This window comes from Athene cunicularia, assembly GCF_003259725.1.
Source record: "Athene cunicularia isolate RWA chromosome 1 unlocalized genomic scaffold, athCun1 chr1_part2, whole genome shotgun sequence".
Classification (NCBI taxonomy): domain Eukaryota; kingdom Metazoa; phylum Chordata; class Aves; order Strigiformes; family Strigidae; genus Athene; species Athene cunicularia.
This window is the reverse complement of record NW_020799092.1, coordinates 4,095,978-4,113,015: the sequence shown is the minus strand read 5'-3', so window position 1 is coordinate 4,113,015 and position 17,038 is coordinate 4,095,978. Positions and strand designations below refer to the sequence as shown.

Sequence of the window (17,038 nt, the reverse complement as noted above, 5' to 3'; positions counted from 1 at the left end):
TTTGAAGATGCTATACTGGAGGCACAGGTACGAACTCCTCAGTTAAAAAGTATGGTTTTCAGAAACCTCAGACAAAACCCAGCCTGGCTAAACAACAACGTAAATAATGCTACTTAGAAGATGGACAGATTAATAGAATCTTTTTCTCAAGTAGAATTAGTAAATATAATAGCTATGTTGACACTTAAGATTTTTGTAACATCAGATCATACATTAGAAAATCTTTGAGCTCTTTGGGTAGGTAAACAAACACGTGACAAGGAATTGATGTATTTGAATTCTTTTGGATATTCAAACACAAATAATTTCTTACCAAGAACTTTGGAAACTGAATTGTCTTCAAATAAGATGGAAAGTCCTTATGTAGAAAATAATAATTTGAAGAATGGAAAGTTAATCTACGATCTGTTCCAGAGACTGTGCTGTGCAACAGAATTAATAACGTACCTAAAATGAAGGGTGACTAGTGAGGTGATGGTTTCCTGATGATACTATGAAGAGCTGTAGAAGAATCTTACAGTGCTGAATGACTGGGGTATAAAAATAGCAGATGAAACTCACTGTGCTTAACTACAGAGTGGTACAGATGAGTATGAAAATGTTCATAGCTTGATAGAAAGATAAAACTGACTCATCACTCCATGATGATTTTCCAGGATTATAGTAGGTAATTTTGTGAAAACATTCACACAGTAACAGTTGAAGAAAGCAAATAAATAATGCTAGGAATAAATTAAGAAATTGAGGAAAACTTCACTATGGGATACCAATCTCTTAAATGTTTTGTATAATTCTCTTTCCCCTCCCCATATCAAAGAAGATGTCACAGAAGCGTAAAGAGTACATGAAAGAGCAACAGGGAAGATGATGAAATTGCAAAGTAGTTTGATGGGTTTTATTCCAACCTCTTATCTAAAGCATGTCCAGTTATATCAGATGGCTCAGGGACCTTGGCAGTTTACTTTTATCCATTTCCAAGGATGGATATACCACAACTTCTTCTTGGGTAGCCTAATATTTAGCCAACTTCAACAGTGAAAAACTTCCTGCTAAATTGTTATCAGCTGCGTTGCAATTTGTGTCTGTTGCTGTGCATTTTAAAGACTAGTGGCTTCATCTTGTCTTTGCCTTCTCATTATGTAATGGAAGGCAGCGATACAGTCTCCAGTCTTCACTTGTTAAGGCTGAGCAAATCCAGTTCTGTCATCTGCTCATATAGCATGTACTTCATCCCCTTGATCTTTCTGGTGACCCTCCACTGGACTTGCTCTGATTTTTGTCAGTGCCTTTCTAGTACTGGCTATCCAAAAAACAGACATAGTGCTGCAGATAGGGGTTTCTCAAGTGCTGGACAGAGAAGAATCACTTCCCTTATCCTGCTGGACATACTTCTTAATACAGCCTGAAATGCTGTTGAACTTGTTTCACACTATTGACAAATGTTCAAATTGTTTTCCACCGGGAATCAAGACCCTGTTGTACAAAGTCCTGTTCTAGCCAGTCAACCCCCAGCCTGTCTTAATGCATAGGATTATTCTGTCCCAGATGCAGAACTTTGCATTTGCACTTGCTGCACTTTGTGCTAGCCCATTTTTCCAGCCTGACAGTGTGCCTCTGAATAGCAGCTGTGCCCTGTAGAATATTTGCCATTCCTTCCAGTTTGTATCTGCAAACTTGCTAGCTGTGATCGCCTGCTCACAGGTCCAGTTCATTAGTAAGTACGATAAACGGCATTAGCCCAGTATGGATCCCTGAAGACTGCCTCTAGTGCTAAGCCACCGACTGGACTATATACCACTGATACCAATTCTTTGAGCCCATCATGAAAAGCTTCCAGGTCTGTCAGACACGATTGGCCCTTACTAAATCCAAGCTGAATACTGCCCACAACCTTTCTTTCCTTTGTGTGCCTGGCAGTGGCTTGCTATGAGGAATATAGATGTCAGATGAGGCCAACCAGCCTGTAGTTTCCATGAATCATCCTCCTTGACTGTCCTGAAGATGACTCTGACATTTCCCTTTTCCCAGTCATCAGAAGCTTCACTTAGTTGCCATGAAGATGGTAGAGAGGGGTCTCACAATGCCACCAGCCTTTCTCAGCACTCTTGGGTACATCTCATCTGTTCCTGTGGACTTGTCTATCCACCTGGATGATGTGTGCTTTAGCTCTGTCTTCTTGACTCTGGGATAGCAGTTCACTTATGCAGACTCTGCCAGGGTGTGTCTCTCTGCTTTCAGGAACCTAGGAGGGAAATTTGCCAGTGAAAAATGGAGACAGAGATATTAAATACCTCAGCATTTTCCATGTACACAGTCATTAGGTTGCCTGGCCCAGTGAGTAGTGACTCCACAATTTTCCTTAGTCTTTTGCTGCCATTGTAGTTATAGAAGCTCTTCTTGTCCATTACATCCCTCCCTAGCTTCAATTCCAGTTGGGCTTTGGCTTTTGTTATTCCATTCCTGCACAACTGGACAATGTCCCTGTATTCCTCTTGCTTCCTCCTTGTGTGTAATTCTTTTTTACACTAGACATCTGTCAGGAGGTCCCTCTTCACCTATGCCGGCTTCCTTCCATGCTGTCTCTATATTCTTCTGCACATTGAAATGAACTGTTCTCACTCTTTGAGGAAGCTGTCCTTGAAGAACAACTCTTCCACATCCTTTTGCTTTCCAGCTTAGCTCCCTTTGGGATACTACCAGGTAGGTCCTGAATAAGGTGAAATATGCCGTCTGGAATGCAAGGACTGTAATGATACTTGTCCTGCTGATTTCTTGCAGGATTTTTAATTCCACAGCCTGCAGGTTGCTGCAGGTGAACCTATTCTTGACCTTCATGTGCCAGACCTATTCTTCTTCGTGAATAACAAACCAAACAGAGCAACTCTCCTAGTGGACTCATCAGTCGTCTGTGTCAAGAAATTGTCTCCAGCACACTCCGGAAACTATCTGGATTTTGCCAAATCATAAGCCCTTCCAGTTAGGGTACATCCAGGAGTCAGTCCTAAGACCTACAGTTGTGTGAGATGGCTCTATTGACTTTCTCTCCTTGATTAAGTAGTCTGTAGTAAGAGCCTTGCAGAAGATTGCCCATGTTGCTTTGTCACCTTCTCTTTGCCCACAAGCACTTAACGGGCTCATCACCCATCCCGTGGCTAAGCTCTGGGCACTCCTCTGCATAAAGCACAACCACTCCTTACTCTTTCCAGCCTGTCTTTCTTGAGGAGGCTGTTGCAACGCTGTAGTCATTTAGGCTATCACACCAAGTCTCTGTAATGCAAATGAAATAATAATTTTGTGGTTGTGTTAGGGACTAGTAATTCCTCTTATTTCTTGTGCTGCATTTGTTTACAGGTACTTGAGATGATGGACCCTGAGTCATGATGCTTTCACGAAGGACAAGCAAGCACCTTCCCTGTCATGCTGTTCCCCAGATGTTTCCTCACTGCCTCTCGTACCTCAACTTCACCTTACGACAACCATTCCCTTCCATGCCTGGTTTCAGCTCTTCCTCAGTAGGTTAGCAAGCCTGCTTGCAGAATGCTTGTTTGAATTTGTCAGATGGATACAGTCCCTGCTCAGTAATTTTTAATTATCACAGTGAAAGGTGTAAAAACCTTGCCTGCAACACCTGTCATTCAGTGAGGTGTTGATCTTCTGCATGCATGCACTTTTACTAGACCTCTTTTTCTTGTCCTAGTTCATCGTGAGGATTGGTGATAATGCCACCTTGTGCCCTTCTGCACCTCACCCTTTTCTGCAGAGATCCGTTGTTGCTCTTGGTATGCTTAGAATTCATTCTGGTAGGATTGTTGGTGCCCCTGTGGATAAAAAGCAAGAGGTTGAGGACCAGATGAGCCTTGGTACCCTCTTTGCAACATTGGGGATCCAGGCCCTCAGCGAGCAGCTAATGTCTTGAGGCATCAGGCTAGGTGGGTACCTCCTGTGGGAAGGAGTCCCTAGTGACTATCACTAGTCTCTCCTTTATGCAGGCAGTTGGTTCTGAATGCAGGTGGCTTTGATGCTTCCATTAATAGAAGATTTTCCTCTTAATGTGTTCCATCAGTGCTGTATCTGTTCAGTAACTGCAGATTTGCAGGTAGAGAGGGAGTCTTCATTCTATTGCTGGAAGTCATAGGCTTCTTACCTACTTAATTTTTAAAATCTCCTTTTCTTACTATTTTGAATACAGTCTCTAGCTGTCCCTATTGCTTTGCAATGTGGGGCTCGGGTTTTTGTCTGTGCAGGGTCATAGTTATCCCCTCTTAGTCCATTCTGTACAGTCAGCTCATCTCCTCCTACAGTTTCTTCACTTTCTGACTCAGATCAGAGAACTTCTAGACAAGGATGGACTGTATTTTAGAGTAGGATCTTCCAGCCTGAAAAAGAGATGTAGGAGAGATGTGACAAAGTTCTGTAAACGGTAAGTGGTATGAAGAATGGATATTTGCTATCTTTTCCTCTACAAGAACCTCATGTAACAAATGGAGGAAAGGAAAAATAGGAGAGGCAAGATCAAGACATGTAAGGAAGAGGTAGTTCTCCCTGTGGAGAACCTGTGGAGCTCCTTGCTAGCAACACTGTGACTGCTAAAAGTTTACCTACATTATTCTTCTGTGGAAGAGGAATTTTTTTTGAGGACATTCAAGCACAGAAACCCTAAAGCTGTGGAGGTCTTCCACCAGCGATTTTTCAGAAAGCTGAGAAAGTTTTCTGGGTCTGTGTTAACTGTTCTTTCCTCATATTCTCTACTTGCTCATCTACTGTTGACATGAAAATGTTGGAGATAGGATCCTGGATTAGATGAAGAGTTGGTTTTGCCTAGTGCTGTGTTCTTTCTCTTACCTAATTTGTACACTCTCAAGTTTTACTAGGTGAGTATGTCTACCAAAGCAAATCTTAAGTCTTTCTTTCTCAGAATTGCTAGCACTTTGGGTGCATTGTAGACACCTTGATTCTAGGCTTCTTTACAGCAATGGCATTTCATGCCCTCCAGGGATAGTTTGAAAGAGAGCTTACTTGTTACTGATCTTTCTTAAGGGAGTCTGAAGCCAAGCACCACACTCAAGTACAATCTTTTAAGAATAAAGTGCAGTTAATATTTAAAAGAATATAGCTTGTCTTCTAGAAGGTAGTGTTTGAAGAGAACTTCAGAGCATATAAATGGCAGTTAAATAACTAAACATGCACTTTTGTTCCTGTGTTGTAATAGAACTAGCTGTCAAAATTTCTGAATTCACAAACAGGAAAATGTTACACTTAAATGTCACAGATGAAACCACTTTTCTGCGGTAATTTTATATTTCTGGTTTTTTACTTCAAAAAGGGATAATGGAAGACTTTCAGAGAGCTGCTGCAAAAAATATTTCAGCATTTCAGAAACAAACTATACTAGAAAGCTGAAAAGAGCATAAGTTTTGTGCATCCAGTAGAAGAGCAAAGAGGTCCACAGTATCTGTAAGTGGCAGCTGAATATATGGTGGAAAGAGGTTTCTTTATTGCAGTACACAAAGACACAACCACTGCATTTTTGATCCACAGGGTTTTTCCAACAAGAAATCAGGCACACTTCTGTCTGGCAGACTTTGGAGAACCCTTTAATGGATGTTGGATTTATCAGTTGTAATCTCAAAGTCCTTTCTGTTTTTTTTTTTTTTTCAACTAAAAATGAGAAGAGAAAGAAGAAGAGAGTATTGTGCCTTGTGTTTGAATTGCTTTATAATTTTTTAAAATTTTATGATAGGCAGGAGGACTTGTGACCAAATAATAGAGTAGTTCATGTTGGGAGGGACCTGAAAGTCTCTAGTCCAGTCTCCTGCTCAAAGTAGGGTCAGCTTTGAGATTAGACAAGGTGGCTCAGAACTTTATCCAGTCAGGTCTTAAACTTCCACAGATGAAGAATGGACAACCTCTCTGGTCAGCCTGTTCCAATTATTCTCTTCATGTTGGAAGTGTTTTTCTTTCCATCAGTTGGAATCTCTTGTTTCTGCTCACATGTGTTGCACCTTTACAATGAGTCTGGATCTGTCTTCTCAAAAGCCACCTTACAGGTATTGAAAAGCTGTTTTTAAATCTCCATTAAGATTTGTCTTCTCCATGCTGAATAAGCCCAGCTCCTTCAGCTTCTCTTAGAGGTTGTGTTCCTCAGCGCCTTAGCAGTCTCTTGCTCCTTACTGAGAGATGGCATAACAAGCATCAAGGGCAATAATCACTTCGTATGGCTCTGTTCCTGTGAATGTAGCTCAGGATGCTGTGGACCTCCTTTGCTGCCAAGACATGCTGTTAGCTCGTGCTTTGCTTGCTGTCTATGCAAGTCCTTCAAGCAGAGTTGCTCCCCCAGCCATGTGTCATTGCAAGGGCTCTCCCTTCCCGGGTGCAGAACTTCTGTATTTGTCCTTGAATATCACAAAGCATTTGTCATCCTGTTTCTCCACCTTTTCTAGGTCATGGTGATTCCTTTGAAAATACGTGAATCTGTGATTTCTTCCTAAACAAAAATAGTCAAATCCTGTCATGTTTCATGGGAAGAATCTGTATTTCTGTTTTATAATAATTTTTGGGTAGAGTTTGATCAAGGATTTGCTACTTAGAAAGGCTATGCATTTCTGCTTTCTTGTGATAGCTGTCTGTGCACATCAGTTCTAGCCAATTTGTAAAGAGAATGTTGCAGTTACAGGATTATGGAATAGTGAGAGTATGTCTGTGCAGTCCAGAGTAACTTGGAAATACTATTCAAATGTTTTTAGGATTACTCTAATTTGCACTTACATGTATATTTTGGCAGAACTGGCATTCAAATATGCATCCAGTCAGTCCCTAAGCATATGTACGTGCTTGCAGATGTAGAAATTATTAAAAGGTTTTTTTCAACTGTTTAATGACAGGTAATCCCCTAGTTAAAAAAAAAATAAGATAAACACCTTTTGTTCAGATCCATGGCAAATAGTGTGACTTAAAGCAACTGTGTGATAAATAAAATGATAATGATATCATCAAATTACCATTTTTTTAAGGGATTGGATTTGTTGCTTCTGCCTGTCTAGCATCACAATAACAAGATTGCATCTTAGTGAAAAATAAGCTGATAGCCAACTGTAAAATTATCTCAGTATTATGGTTTGAGCCTTCCTAACTAAAGAGGCTTAAACCACTTTTAGTTAAATGAGCTATATTTGTTCACAGAGTGATGGAAGTTTGTAAGGAAGGGACTTCCTCATCCTGAGGGACTTCCATCATCCTGAAATTACTTCTTTCTCTACATAGAACTCAAAACATTCAGCATCTTTCAGCTAAATATTAAAATCTGTAAATTGTGGGAAAAGTACTCTTGAACTTAACTACTCCTTTACATTTTTAGGTAAATGAGTCCTATTTTATTGATAATAATTAAATACATGATGCTTATCTATAAGTCTTAAACACATGGCATAGGCACTATGCTATTTTATTACCTTAAAAATAAATCAGATTGGTTTTGAAGAATTTATGTGGTATGGATATTATTCCTTTCATAAATTAACAAAATGAAAAATCTCATCATTTCAGTTTTTGGTTTTCTGACACCTTTTTCCTGATTTATTAGGTGACATTTTAAATCATTCAAATTTTCTTCAAAGTAGAAGTTAAATTTAGTGTTAAGAGAGCAACAAGTATATTTTTGCAGCCAGAGCTTCCTCTAAAAAAGCTAGTAAACTGCTGCAATAGCAAAATGAAAATAGGAAATCGGAGAAGTGTGCAGATCAAGATGTACCAAGGCAGTGCTGACCTGTTATATTCTGGATAGATTTAATGTAATCTTAAAAATAATAGTTCTAGGCTGTATCTAACAGGCATAGGAGGTGGCAAATACAGCCTGCATGAAACACATGATGGAAGTTCATGGAACATACAATAAAAGCTTTCAGGAAGCATTAGCATTTTTCATTTTAACACGTGTGTATTCTGGCATGTTATTTCAGATTTTTCTTTATTTAAGAATTTACTAAACTATATGTTTTTAAATGATTAGTCTTAAATTGTGGTACTTTGTGTTAGGAAGAAACTTGAAATGAAAATTCATATTTGTTAAAAAAAGAAGAATCTAGACCGTTTCTACCACAAAGATTATTGGGTGAATTTGCCAGTTGTAAATAAATAGAGAAGCATATTAGTATTTTGTTACTGAAATTTTTATACTTTTTTCCTAGGTGAAAAATAAACTAAAATAATTTATTGGGAACTTTTAACTACATTAAAAATGCATTGTTTAATTTCATAGGTAACTTTGAGACATTCTGTTGATACTTAAAGATAAGCAAATCCAGAAGTGAATCTTAATGTGTTTTATGGTAGTTTAGATTTTTGCGCTGAAGGTATCCTCTGATTTTTATTAAATCTCTGCATTCCCTCTGTGTCATACTTAATTCTCTTGCCTTCCCCTACATGGTTTTTCATAAGTGTTCTGAGTTTGCTATTCAAAGTGGGACTCTTCAGAGACTTCTGTAGGTCAGCATAAGTAACACATGGGTTTATTTTTTCTGTTTATAGAAGAGGTGGAGGAGGAGAGAAGAAAGGAGTGTGAGGAGGATAAAGAAGGAGAAGAGACCCACAAAGAAGAAGAGAAACACACAGAGAAAAGTACGTGATATTACAATTATGCTTCACTGGTGGCACATTCTAGAAACACAGAGTCATTGATGTTGGAAGGGATCTTTGGAGATTATCTAGTCTGAACTCCCTGCTCAAAACCAGGTCAGCTAAAGCAATTAGCTCAGAACCATCCAGGCAGGTTTTGTGTATCTCCACAGGTAGAGACTCCACAACCTTCCAGTGTTCCACTTTTACTGTTTGATTACCCTCACAGTAAAAAAGTTTTTATATGTTTGAATGGAATTCCTGTATTTCAGTTTGCATCCATTTTTCCCATCTGTTTACTGGTATTCAGAGAGATTTGGTCTGTCTTTTTTCACTCTCCACCCATCAGGTAATTTATGCACATTATAAAAATCTCCCCTGACTGCCTTCTCCAGTTGAACAATGCCAGCTGTTATTTCCTCATATGATGGATGCGCTAGTATGTAAAACATGTTGGTGCTCCTAACTGAAGTCTATCTGGTATGCACATGTTTTTCTTGTATTTAGAAGCCCCAAACTAGACATAAGACTCAAGGTTCAGTCTCACAGTTCTGATTATAGGGTTATAATTTCCTCCCTCAACCTGCTGATGATATTCTTCCTCAGGCTTGGCTGATGTTGTCAGCCTTCTTTGCCAACAGGGCACATTGCTGGCTCATGTTCAACTCAGTGTGCATTGAAGACCACCAGGGCCTTTTCTGCGAAGCTGTTTTCCAGCTGGTCAGTCCCAGCCTGTTCTAGTACATGAGTTTAATACAACCCAACTGTAGGACTTTGCATTTTGTTGAACTTTATGAGATTCTCATTTGCCTATTTCTCCAGCTTGTCAAGGTGACACCAGCAGCATAACCATCTAGTGTAGCAACGACTCCTTTCAGTTTTGTATCATCTGCAAATCTGCAAGTTCCTGAGGATGCCCTCCATCCCATTATCTAGGTCATTAATAAAGACATTAATGTTGATACCAGTATCATCTGCTGGTATACATTATAGTGACAAGCTCCAGCTGGACTTTGTACCACTAATCACAGCTCTTGGAGCCCAACAGTTGAGCCAGTCCATTTATCTAGGCCATACATCATGAGTTTTCTCTGAGGGTGTTTTGGGTGTCAAAAGCATTTCTAAAGAGAAGAAAAACAGCATCCACTGCTCTCCACTTGCACACCAAGCCAGTCGTCTCATCATAGAAGGCTGTCAGGCTCATGAAGCATGATTTTTCCCTTGATAAATCCATTTTGACTGTTCACCATCACCTCCTTTAATAGGTTTACAAATTATTTCTAGAATTACTTGCTCTATCACATTCTCAGGGATTGAGGTGAGGCTGACCATCCTGTAATTCACTGGGTCCTTTTTGCCCTTCTTGAATATTAGAAGAAAGCAAATGTCCCTCCTGTCCTCAGGAACCTTCTGGTGTTGCCACAACCTTTCAAAGGTTGAGAGTGGCCTTGCAGTCACTCAGCCAGCTCCCTCGGCACTTGTGAGTGCACTCCTCTGTCTTGAATGAACTTGTGTATGTCCAGTTTGTTTAAATGTTAACTCACTGCCTCTCCACTGAAAGTGAGTCTGCCTTTGCTCCAGACTGTCCCACTGATCTCAGGAAGCTGGCATTGCTGAAGGAAATTCTTCCCATTAAAGTCTGAAGCAAAGATGGCATTGAGTGCCTGGGCGTTTTTTTGTGTCCTTTTTCTGCGTCACATGCTCCCTTGCCTCATTGAGCAGGGGTGACATAGTTTTCCTTGTTTTGCTTTTGCTGATAGTATACTGGTAGAAACTCTTCTTGTTGCCCTTCATGTCCCTCACCAGATTCAGATCAAGGTAAATCTTGGCTTTCCTAAGCTAATTCCCACCCACATAGTGCCTTTGTCTTTCTCATAGGTCACTAACAGATGGGGGGCCTCCATCCCCTGCAGGCAGGGAGTCACTTGCTGCTCATATGTGGTGCTACTGCATGGCTTAGGCTGCACCAGCTCGGATGTTTCACTGGGCACATGTCCCAGCTCCATATCTGCCATGAAGGCACTGAACCAAATTTGTCATTGTCCTGTACATCTGCAGGCAGAGTGCGAGCTGCTGTCCTGGTGCTTCCAGCTTTTGTCATTCTAGGAGTCTCTATTTCCCATCTGGATAAGCTCAGGCTCTGGCTGTACCTCTTCTGGTACAGCCAGGTGTTGCAGTTCTTGAGGCTGCAGTGTCTTGTAGTATATCCAATCTGTTCCTCAATTATTTCTGATGCTGTGCCATCCCCTGACCTCCTCCCATAGCTCCTTTAACGTGGTGTGCTGGGTTTGTGTGGCAGGTTTTTTGGTAGCAGGGGAAGGTGCTACAGGGGTGGCCCCCTGTGAGAACCTTCTTGAAAGCTCCAAGTTGGACCCACACCTGGCCAAAGCTGAGCCAATTAGCAGTGGTGGCCGTGCCTCTGTGATAATGTATTTAAGAAGGGAAATTGAGAGAGGTTTGGAGGCTTGTGAGGAGGCTTTACAGAGAAGCACACCTTTGTGAACACCGAGGTCAGTGGAAAGATGTGGGAGGAGGTGCACCAGAGCAGAGAGCACCCCTATATCCCATGGTGATAGGGCATGGCCACTCCCTCTTGCCACCAATGGAGGTCAGTGGGGGAGCAGAGATTTGCCTGTGCCCTGTGGAGGACCCTTGGGACTCTCTGCAAAGAAGCATCCCCGCTGTTGTAGTTTGGCACTGGTAGGACTGCAGCATGTGGAGGTGAACCACAGTGGATCATCTCAAGAAGAATGCATCCTGTGGGGAGGACTCATAACAGACAAAGTTTTTGGAGGACTGTCTCCTGTGAGAGACACCATGTGGAGCAGGGGCAAGAACGCAGACGAGTGCTTCTTTCCCTTTTGCAGAAAGAAGCAGCAGCAGCATGACTGTGTATGCCAAAATGTCTTGCTAACTTTTTTTTTTTTTAACTGAGAATAGAGTAGGTCAGTGTAACTTTTTGGAATGTGCAGACACAGCTGAATTTTGGTGCTTTTGTAAAGGAGAAAGGAGTTTGAAGATAAGGTAATAAATGAGACAGTCGGGCCTATTCTTAAAGATAACAGGAACAAGGACAGGACAAACTAAAACAAACAAGCTCAAGACACACCACCTCCTAACAGACCTTTGTGAGCATATGTGAACACTGAGGTCCACCAGCAGACATGGTGAGGAGAATACTGACAACCACCAGAAACCCCTTGAGACCACCACCCAGCAAGAAAGCACATGTGTAATTAGGATGCAAATACTATAACTAGTTCCAGGAAATCTAATGCATATGTAACTCATTTCTCAGAAAAATTATTAATATATATGATCACACTGTATATTAGCTGCTGCTTATAGATCTTGAGCGTGCTCACTTTTTGCAAAGCTATTTGTGTGTGCACCCAGGGCTGCAATAAAGAATGCCTGCTTTCTGAAACTCCAAAGCGAGTCTTAAAAGAGTTCCTCTGCCGGCTTTTACGGTAACAACTGCACTGTCCATCCCCTGCCCCTGTGCTGCTGGGGAAGGAGGTATATAGATACTGGGAACAAAACTGAGCCAGGGAAGAAGTGAGGGGTAGGGAGAGGTGTTTTTAAGATGAGCTAATACTTCTCACTGCCCCATTCTGTCAGGTGTTGTTGTTCTTAGTGTTTTGAATTAAAGTGATGTCCTCTTTTCTTCCCCTAAGGTGCCTGTCTTTTGCTGAGTGACTGTAATTGGGTGATCCCCCTCTCCCTGTTCTTATCTCGTTTTCTGAGCCTTCATTCTCTCCTTCCCAGTGCTGGTGGTGAAGGGATGAGTGAACAGCTGGGTGGTGCTCATTTACCCTCTGGGCTCAAACCATGACACTTGGCAACACAGCTCTCCTGCTGGTTTGCACCTTCTGTAGCCAAGAAGCTCATCTCCCTCTGCCGTAGTCTCAGCCAGAATGGGAGGTACTAGAGAATCCCTGCAGCTGAAGCCTTATCTTCCCCAAAATAGCTCAGTCTGGGCAGAGGCTTTGACATTACCCGAGAGTTGTTCTGGTGGCTGCTGGATACCACACAATGTGGCACATCACCACAGCTACTGAGCGCAGGGACCATCCCCCATCTGTGCATCGTGCTGCAAAAAGTCCTCTGTAAACTCCTCTGTGGGAGCTGTACTTCAGGCAGCAATAGTAAAAAGCCTCTCCCAAGTACCTGCTGCAAGGGTGATTGAGCTTCCAATAAGAAATCAGCTAGAACATCAGCACAAAGCACCCTTTGATCAAGAACAGTGACACAGCTCATTAGAAGCTGCAAGAGATCCTGGAAGTCACAGCCTCCTTTAGCCTTTCCACTAGTAGCAAGCACCCTGAAGCTCTTCAGAGAGAATCAAACTGCAGTAAAATGGTGTGTAGCATCTGCCTCAGAAGAAATAACCTGAACTTTAAACATGTTCTGCTAAACATGTCGGTAGCTCTTGCATGTTACACACTACTTGTACTGTTCAGTGGTTAGGCTTTTTCTAAAGAGACACTAGAAGACAGTTGTATGGAAGATCCTAATAAACTTTTCTTCACTAGTCTGAGAATAGTGTTCTAGCCAGATTTCTTTTTTATGTGTACAAGTTTTTCTGATGGATGGAAGAAAGCTGGGAGATGTAGCTTTCCCCCCTTCATTTTCCACTATTTACTGTCGTTATGTAAAATATGAAAAACTTGTACCATAGACATTTATATTGCTTGCAAATATTTAGTATTCTGCAAATGTTTATGAAGACCCCTGTGGCCCTATAACTTACCTGAAATTTGAGGACCTATATTTTCACAAACTTCTAAAAATAACTTAGGTATCCATGCAGATTTTAAAATACTACCTTTTAATAATTTTATTACATTAGTGTATTTTTAGAGCAATTCAAATAAGAAACAATCAGAACTCTAGCCATCAAAAAAATCAGACTGTAAGAAATTTGTGAAGTTAGAAATAGAACTCACAGAGTGTGTGTAAAACAAGTAAAGTAAAAATGGCAGTGAAAAGTATGTATCTGTTATGCTGTTTCAGTATGCAGGGGAGTCTTCATTGATGTACTACTAATTCTGTCTTTCTGTGTCATTCTCGAGTTTGGGGACTGTGGTCTTTGTCATTTTGATGATAGTCAGGTACCCACAGTATGCTCTGTAGGTTCCATTCCTGATAATTTACCTAGGCTTCTTGTTTTACGTGTGGATCTCTAGAGGATGCAGTGCCAGGACCTGGAGGAATGCATGAGATTTCTGGTTCTTTTGTGCTTCATTGCTGTGATGAAAATGACTTTTATTATAAAGTTCTGGTTTGAGCCTGGGTTTTAGTTAGATTTTTACTTTTCTTCTTATCTAAGAAGTAAGAAAAAGGTTTGAATGTTTATTTCAGTCAGGGATTGGAGGTACAGGTTAGAACTTCATGGGAGGTAGAAAAAAGGGTCCTTGATGACACAGCGAGAATGAGATACAGTCTTACTTGGCTGGAATCTTGAGGAGAGGATTCCTTTTTCAGAAGAGGGTTTTGTTTTGCTTCTCAGAAGCCATGTTTCATTCTAGGATGATGCTGATAGGAGCAGGAAGTGATATGGTGATACTATAGCCATTTTGCATTTGGGGCAGTGGTTTGGTGAATCACAAAGCAGAACTCTTAGCAGGGCAGCAATGTACAGACACTAAAGCGGCTGCTTTTCTGCTTTGATGTCATCAAACATTTTCAAAAGACTTCTTACTGGTTTAGGATGAGAAAGCTTAAACTGGGGACAAACAAAACTTCATAATAATTGCAGCATTCTGCAGATACCTGTTTTTTCAAAGATGCCCCACAAGTAGTTGTATCTAATTGTTCCAGGTGAAGTGTCAAGGAGAAAGCGTTCCAAATCTGAGGACATGGACAGTGTTCATTCTAAACGTCGTCGGTACATGGGAGAAGATTATGAAGCAGAACTCCAAGTAAAAATTACAGCCAGAAAGGATGTTGACCAAAAATTAGAAAAGGTAATGGCAAATACACACCTGTCACTTGTCTTGCCATCTTTGAATTAACTGTCCTTTCCCACATGCTCTCTGCCCCCCCAAACTCTCAGTTTTTGTTGTTGAAAATTGGACGCAATTCAAACAACAAAGGTGGTTTAATTCATATAAAGTCCTATATAGCCCTGCTTCTAAGAATAGACCAAATATCATTTGAAAACTATTCTGAAAAGGTATATTTGAAATGTATTAAATATTTGAACTCTTAAGTCTCACATGGAGAGAATCTTAGCATTGGAGGTATTTCAGTATGGTAAATGTTTATATGTGGTGCGCTTTATTATGTGCCTAGCTTTAAATAAAGTTCTGTGTCCAAACAAGAGTGCAATCAGCATAGCATTTTGCAGATTTTTGTATAGCCTGATTGCACCGTTAGCATGTAAAGAAACGTATGGTGTTGAAGAAAAAAAAATTGAGCCCTTCCTTCAATAGTTAGTTAGCTAGTGCATGTTGTAACTTTAATGTGGGATGCAAAAAACTGAACTGTTTGTTGCTTGTTTATTTTTGTTTTCTAAGGAAAATGTTTGCAGTAGGTATAGGAGGGAGAAAAGTTTTAAATAATAAGTGTATCAAGTAAACTTTGCAGAAATCAGTCTCTTTTTTCATTTTTTAGCTTCTGAAAGAAAAGCAACACACGCATTTTTGCTAGGGAAAGGTGCATGTCAGAAATAAAGTTTTGTTGAATTTCTTTTAGTTTTTGTTCTTTGAATGCCAGTGTCCTTCTCAAGAACAGAGAATCAAGAGGAAAAATTAATTTGTGTAAACACAGCACTTTATGAAAATACCTGCTGTTGTTAAGGTTCTTTTGATATTCAGTAAGGTTTTATACACTTCACTTACCATACTGTAGTGAAATTAATTCCTTGGATTAATGGCAAAGAGTGACCATTTGTATCTGCCACAATAGATGTTCTTAGCTGTGCAACCGCATGTTTATTGGTGACTACAGATTTATTTGATTGACAAGGCACAGCTGTTGTCATTGTTCTGTTTGTAGCAGGATACTTGTTAAAACTTGAGAATATTTTTATAGATGATCTCACAAATTCTGAAATTGCATTGTTACATTTTAAAAAATATTAATTTTGCAGGTTATCCAGAGACTGTTAGAAGAAAAACTTACTGCTTTACAGTGTGCTGTATTTGACAAGACTCTGGCAGACTTGAAAACACGAATAGAGAAAGTAGAATGTAACAAGAGGCATAAAACTGTGCTTACTGAACTACAGGTGAGTGATTGTGTGTTGAACTGTAGACTAGAGTCAAATTTAAAATAAGGCCCTCAACATGTAGTAGTAAGTTTACTGTCATTGTCAGTAGGGAAGTAATTTTGACTTCACAAAGGGAAGGGGTAGAAGCAACAAATACTGATGTTGCTTTTGAGTTCTAAAATTCTGTTGCCCTACTCAGAAAGAAGAAAGCAATCAGTTAATCATCAAAAAACCCCAAAGCAAATCTTCCTTCTGGCAAACTGATACATCAGCTCTTAGTAAGCTGCTCTTGCAGTCTTTTGTTCCATTTAGACATTATTCAGATAAATTTTAAGTATGAAAATGTCTAATGCCTTTGTGAAGCCAGAAATTTCTTTAAAAATGAAAGAGCACAGAAAGGAAAGGACAGTAGCATGTTGTAATATGTTCAAACAAAGAACATAATACTTACCCATGTAACTTCCCCAGAAACTAAATAATTATGTTCTATCAAGGAAGCGAATAGCTGGTGTTGAATGCAGTAAGCTTTCTTGTAGTCTTTGTAGAAACAATGTACATAGCAATGACCTGAGGAGCACTACAAAAATCAAAGAATTTTGATAGGACAAGACAATTAAAAGCTTATGTTATAAAAATTCAAACAGTAAGGCCATTTTACTTTTAACATTAAAAAAGTATGAAGTTTGCCAGACCAGTTCATACTATATAACTCTTCCCTCTTGCTGCCCCAGACGTTTTATGGTGACTTTTGAAGTACTAAGAAGCTTTCAGCATGTACTTACCAGTATCTTTAGCCATCAACTACAGTGTTAACATTGTATAAGGCTGTGAATGTGTTGATGTTAATATACTCAGAACCTAAGCTTATGTGGTTTTATTATACAAGGCGCTCCAAAACACCTCTGTGTTATAAAAGGTAACAAATTGAAATATAAACGTAACTAAAGGCAGACTATAATTGTAGCCTGCCATGCTGGTTTTTAAAAATGTGGAAGAGGTGAGGTTTCTACATGGACCAGCTCCTTCTATGTCATGAAGTTCTGAAATCATGGTATATGAAAGTCCATTAGAAAACTTCTATTATTATTAGAAAACTTCCATTCTTCTAGTGATAACCTAGTGTTTTTGAGGAGTTCTAAAAAGAATTTAATTATTCTTTCTGTGAGAAAAAAAAAAAAAAAAAGAGAGAAGGTAGCTGCATAGAACAAGTGG

At 40.0% G+C, this 17,038-nt stretch overlaps 1 protein-coding gene across 12 annotated transcripts in view; it reads left to right on the top strand.

Moving 5' to 3' along the window:
- The window catches only part of ATF7IP (activating transcription factor 7 interacting protein), a 108,476-nt gene that overhangs the window by 53,288 nt on the left and 38,150 nt on the right, over positions 1 to 17,038 (top strand). For all 12 annotated transcript variants that reach the window (XM_026868582.1, XM_026868577.1, XM_026868578.1 and 9 more), the window contains 3 exons: positions 8,524 to 8,613; positions 14,434 to 14,579; positions 15,707 to 15,844. In XM_026868582.1, the coding sequence (XP_026724383.1) occupies positions 8,524 to 8,613; positions 14,434 to 14,579; positions 15,707 to 15,844 (374 nt within the window). The remainder of the gene's footprint in view (positions 1 to 8,523; positions 8,614 to 14,433; positions 14,580 to 15,706; positions 15,845 to 17,038) is intronic.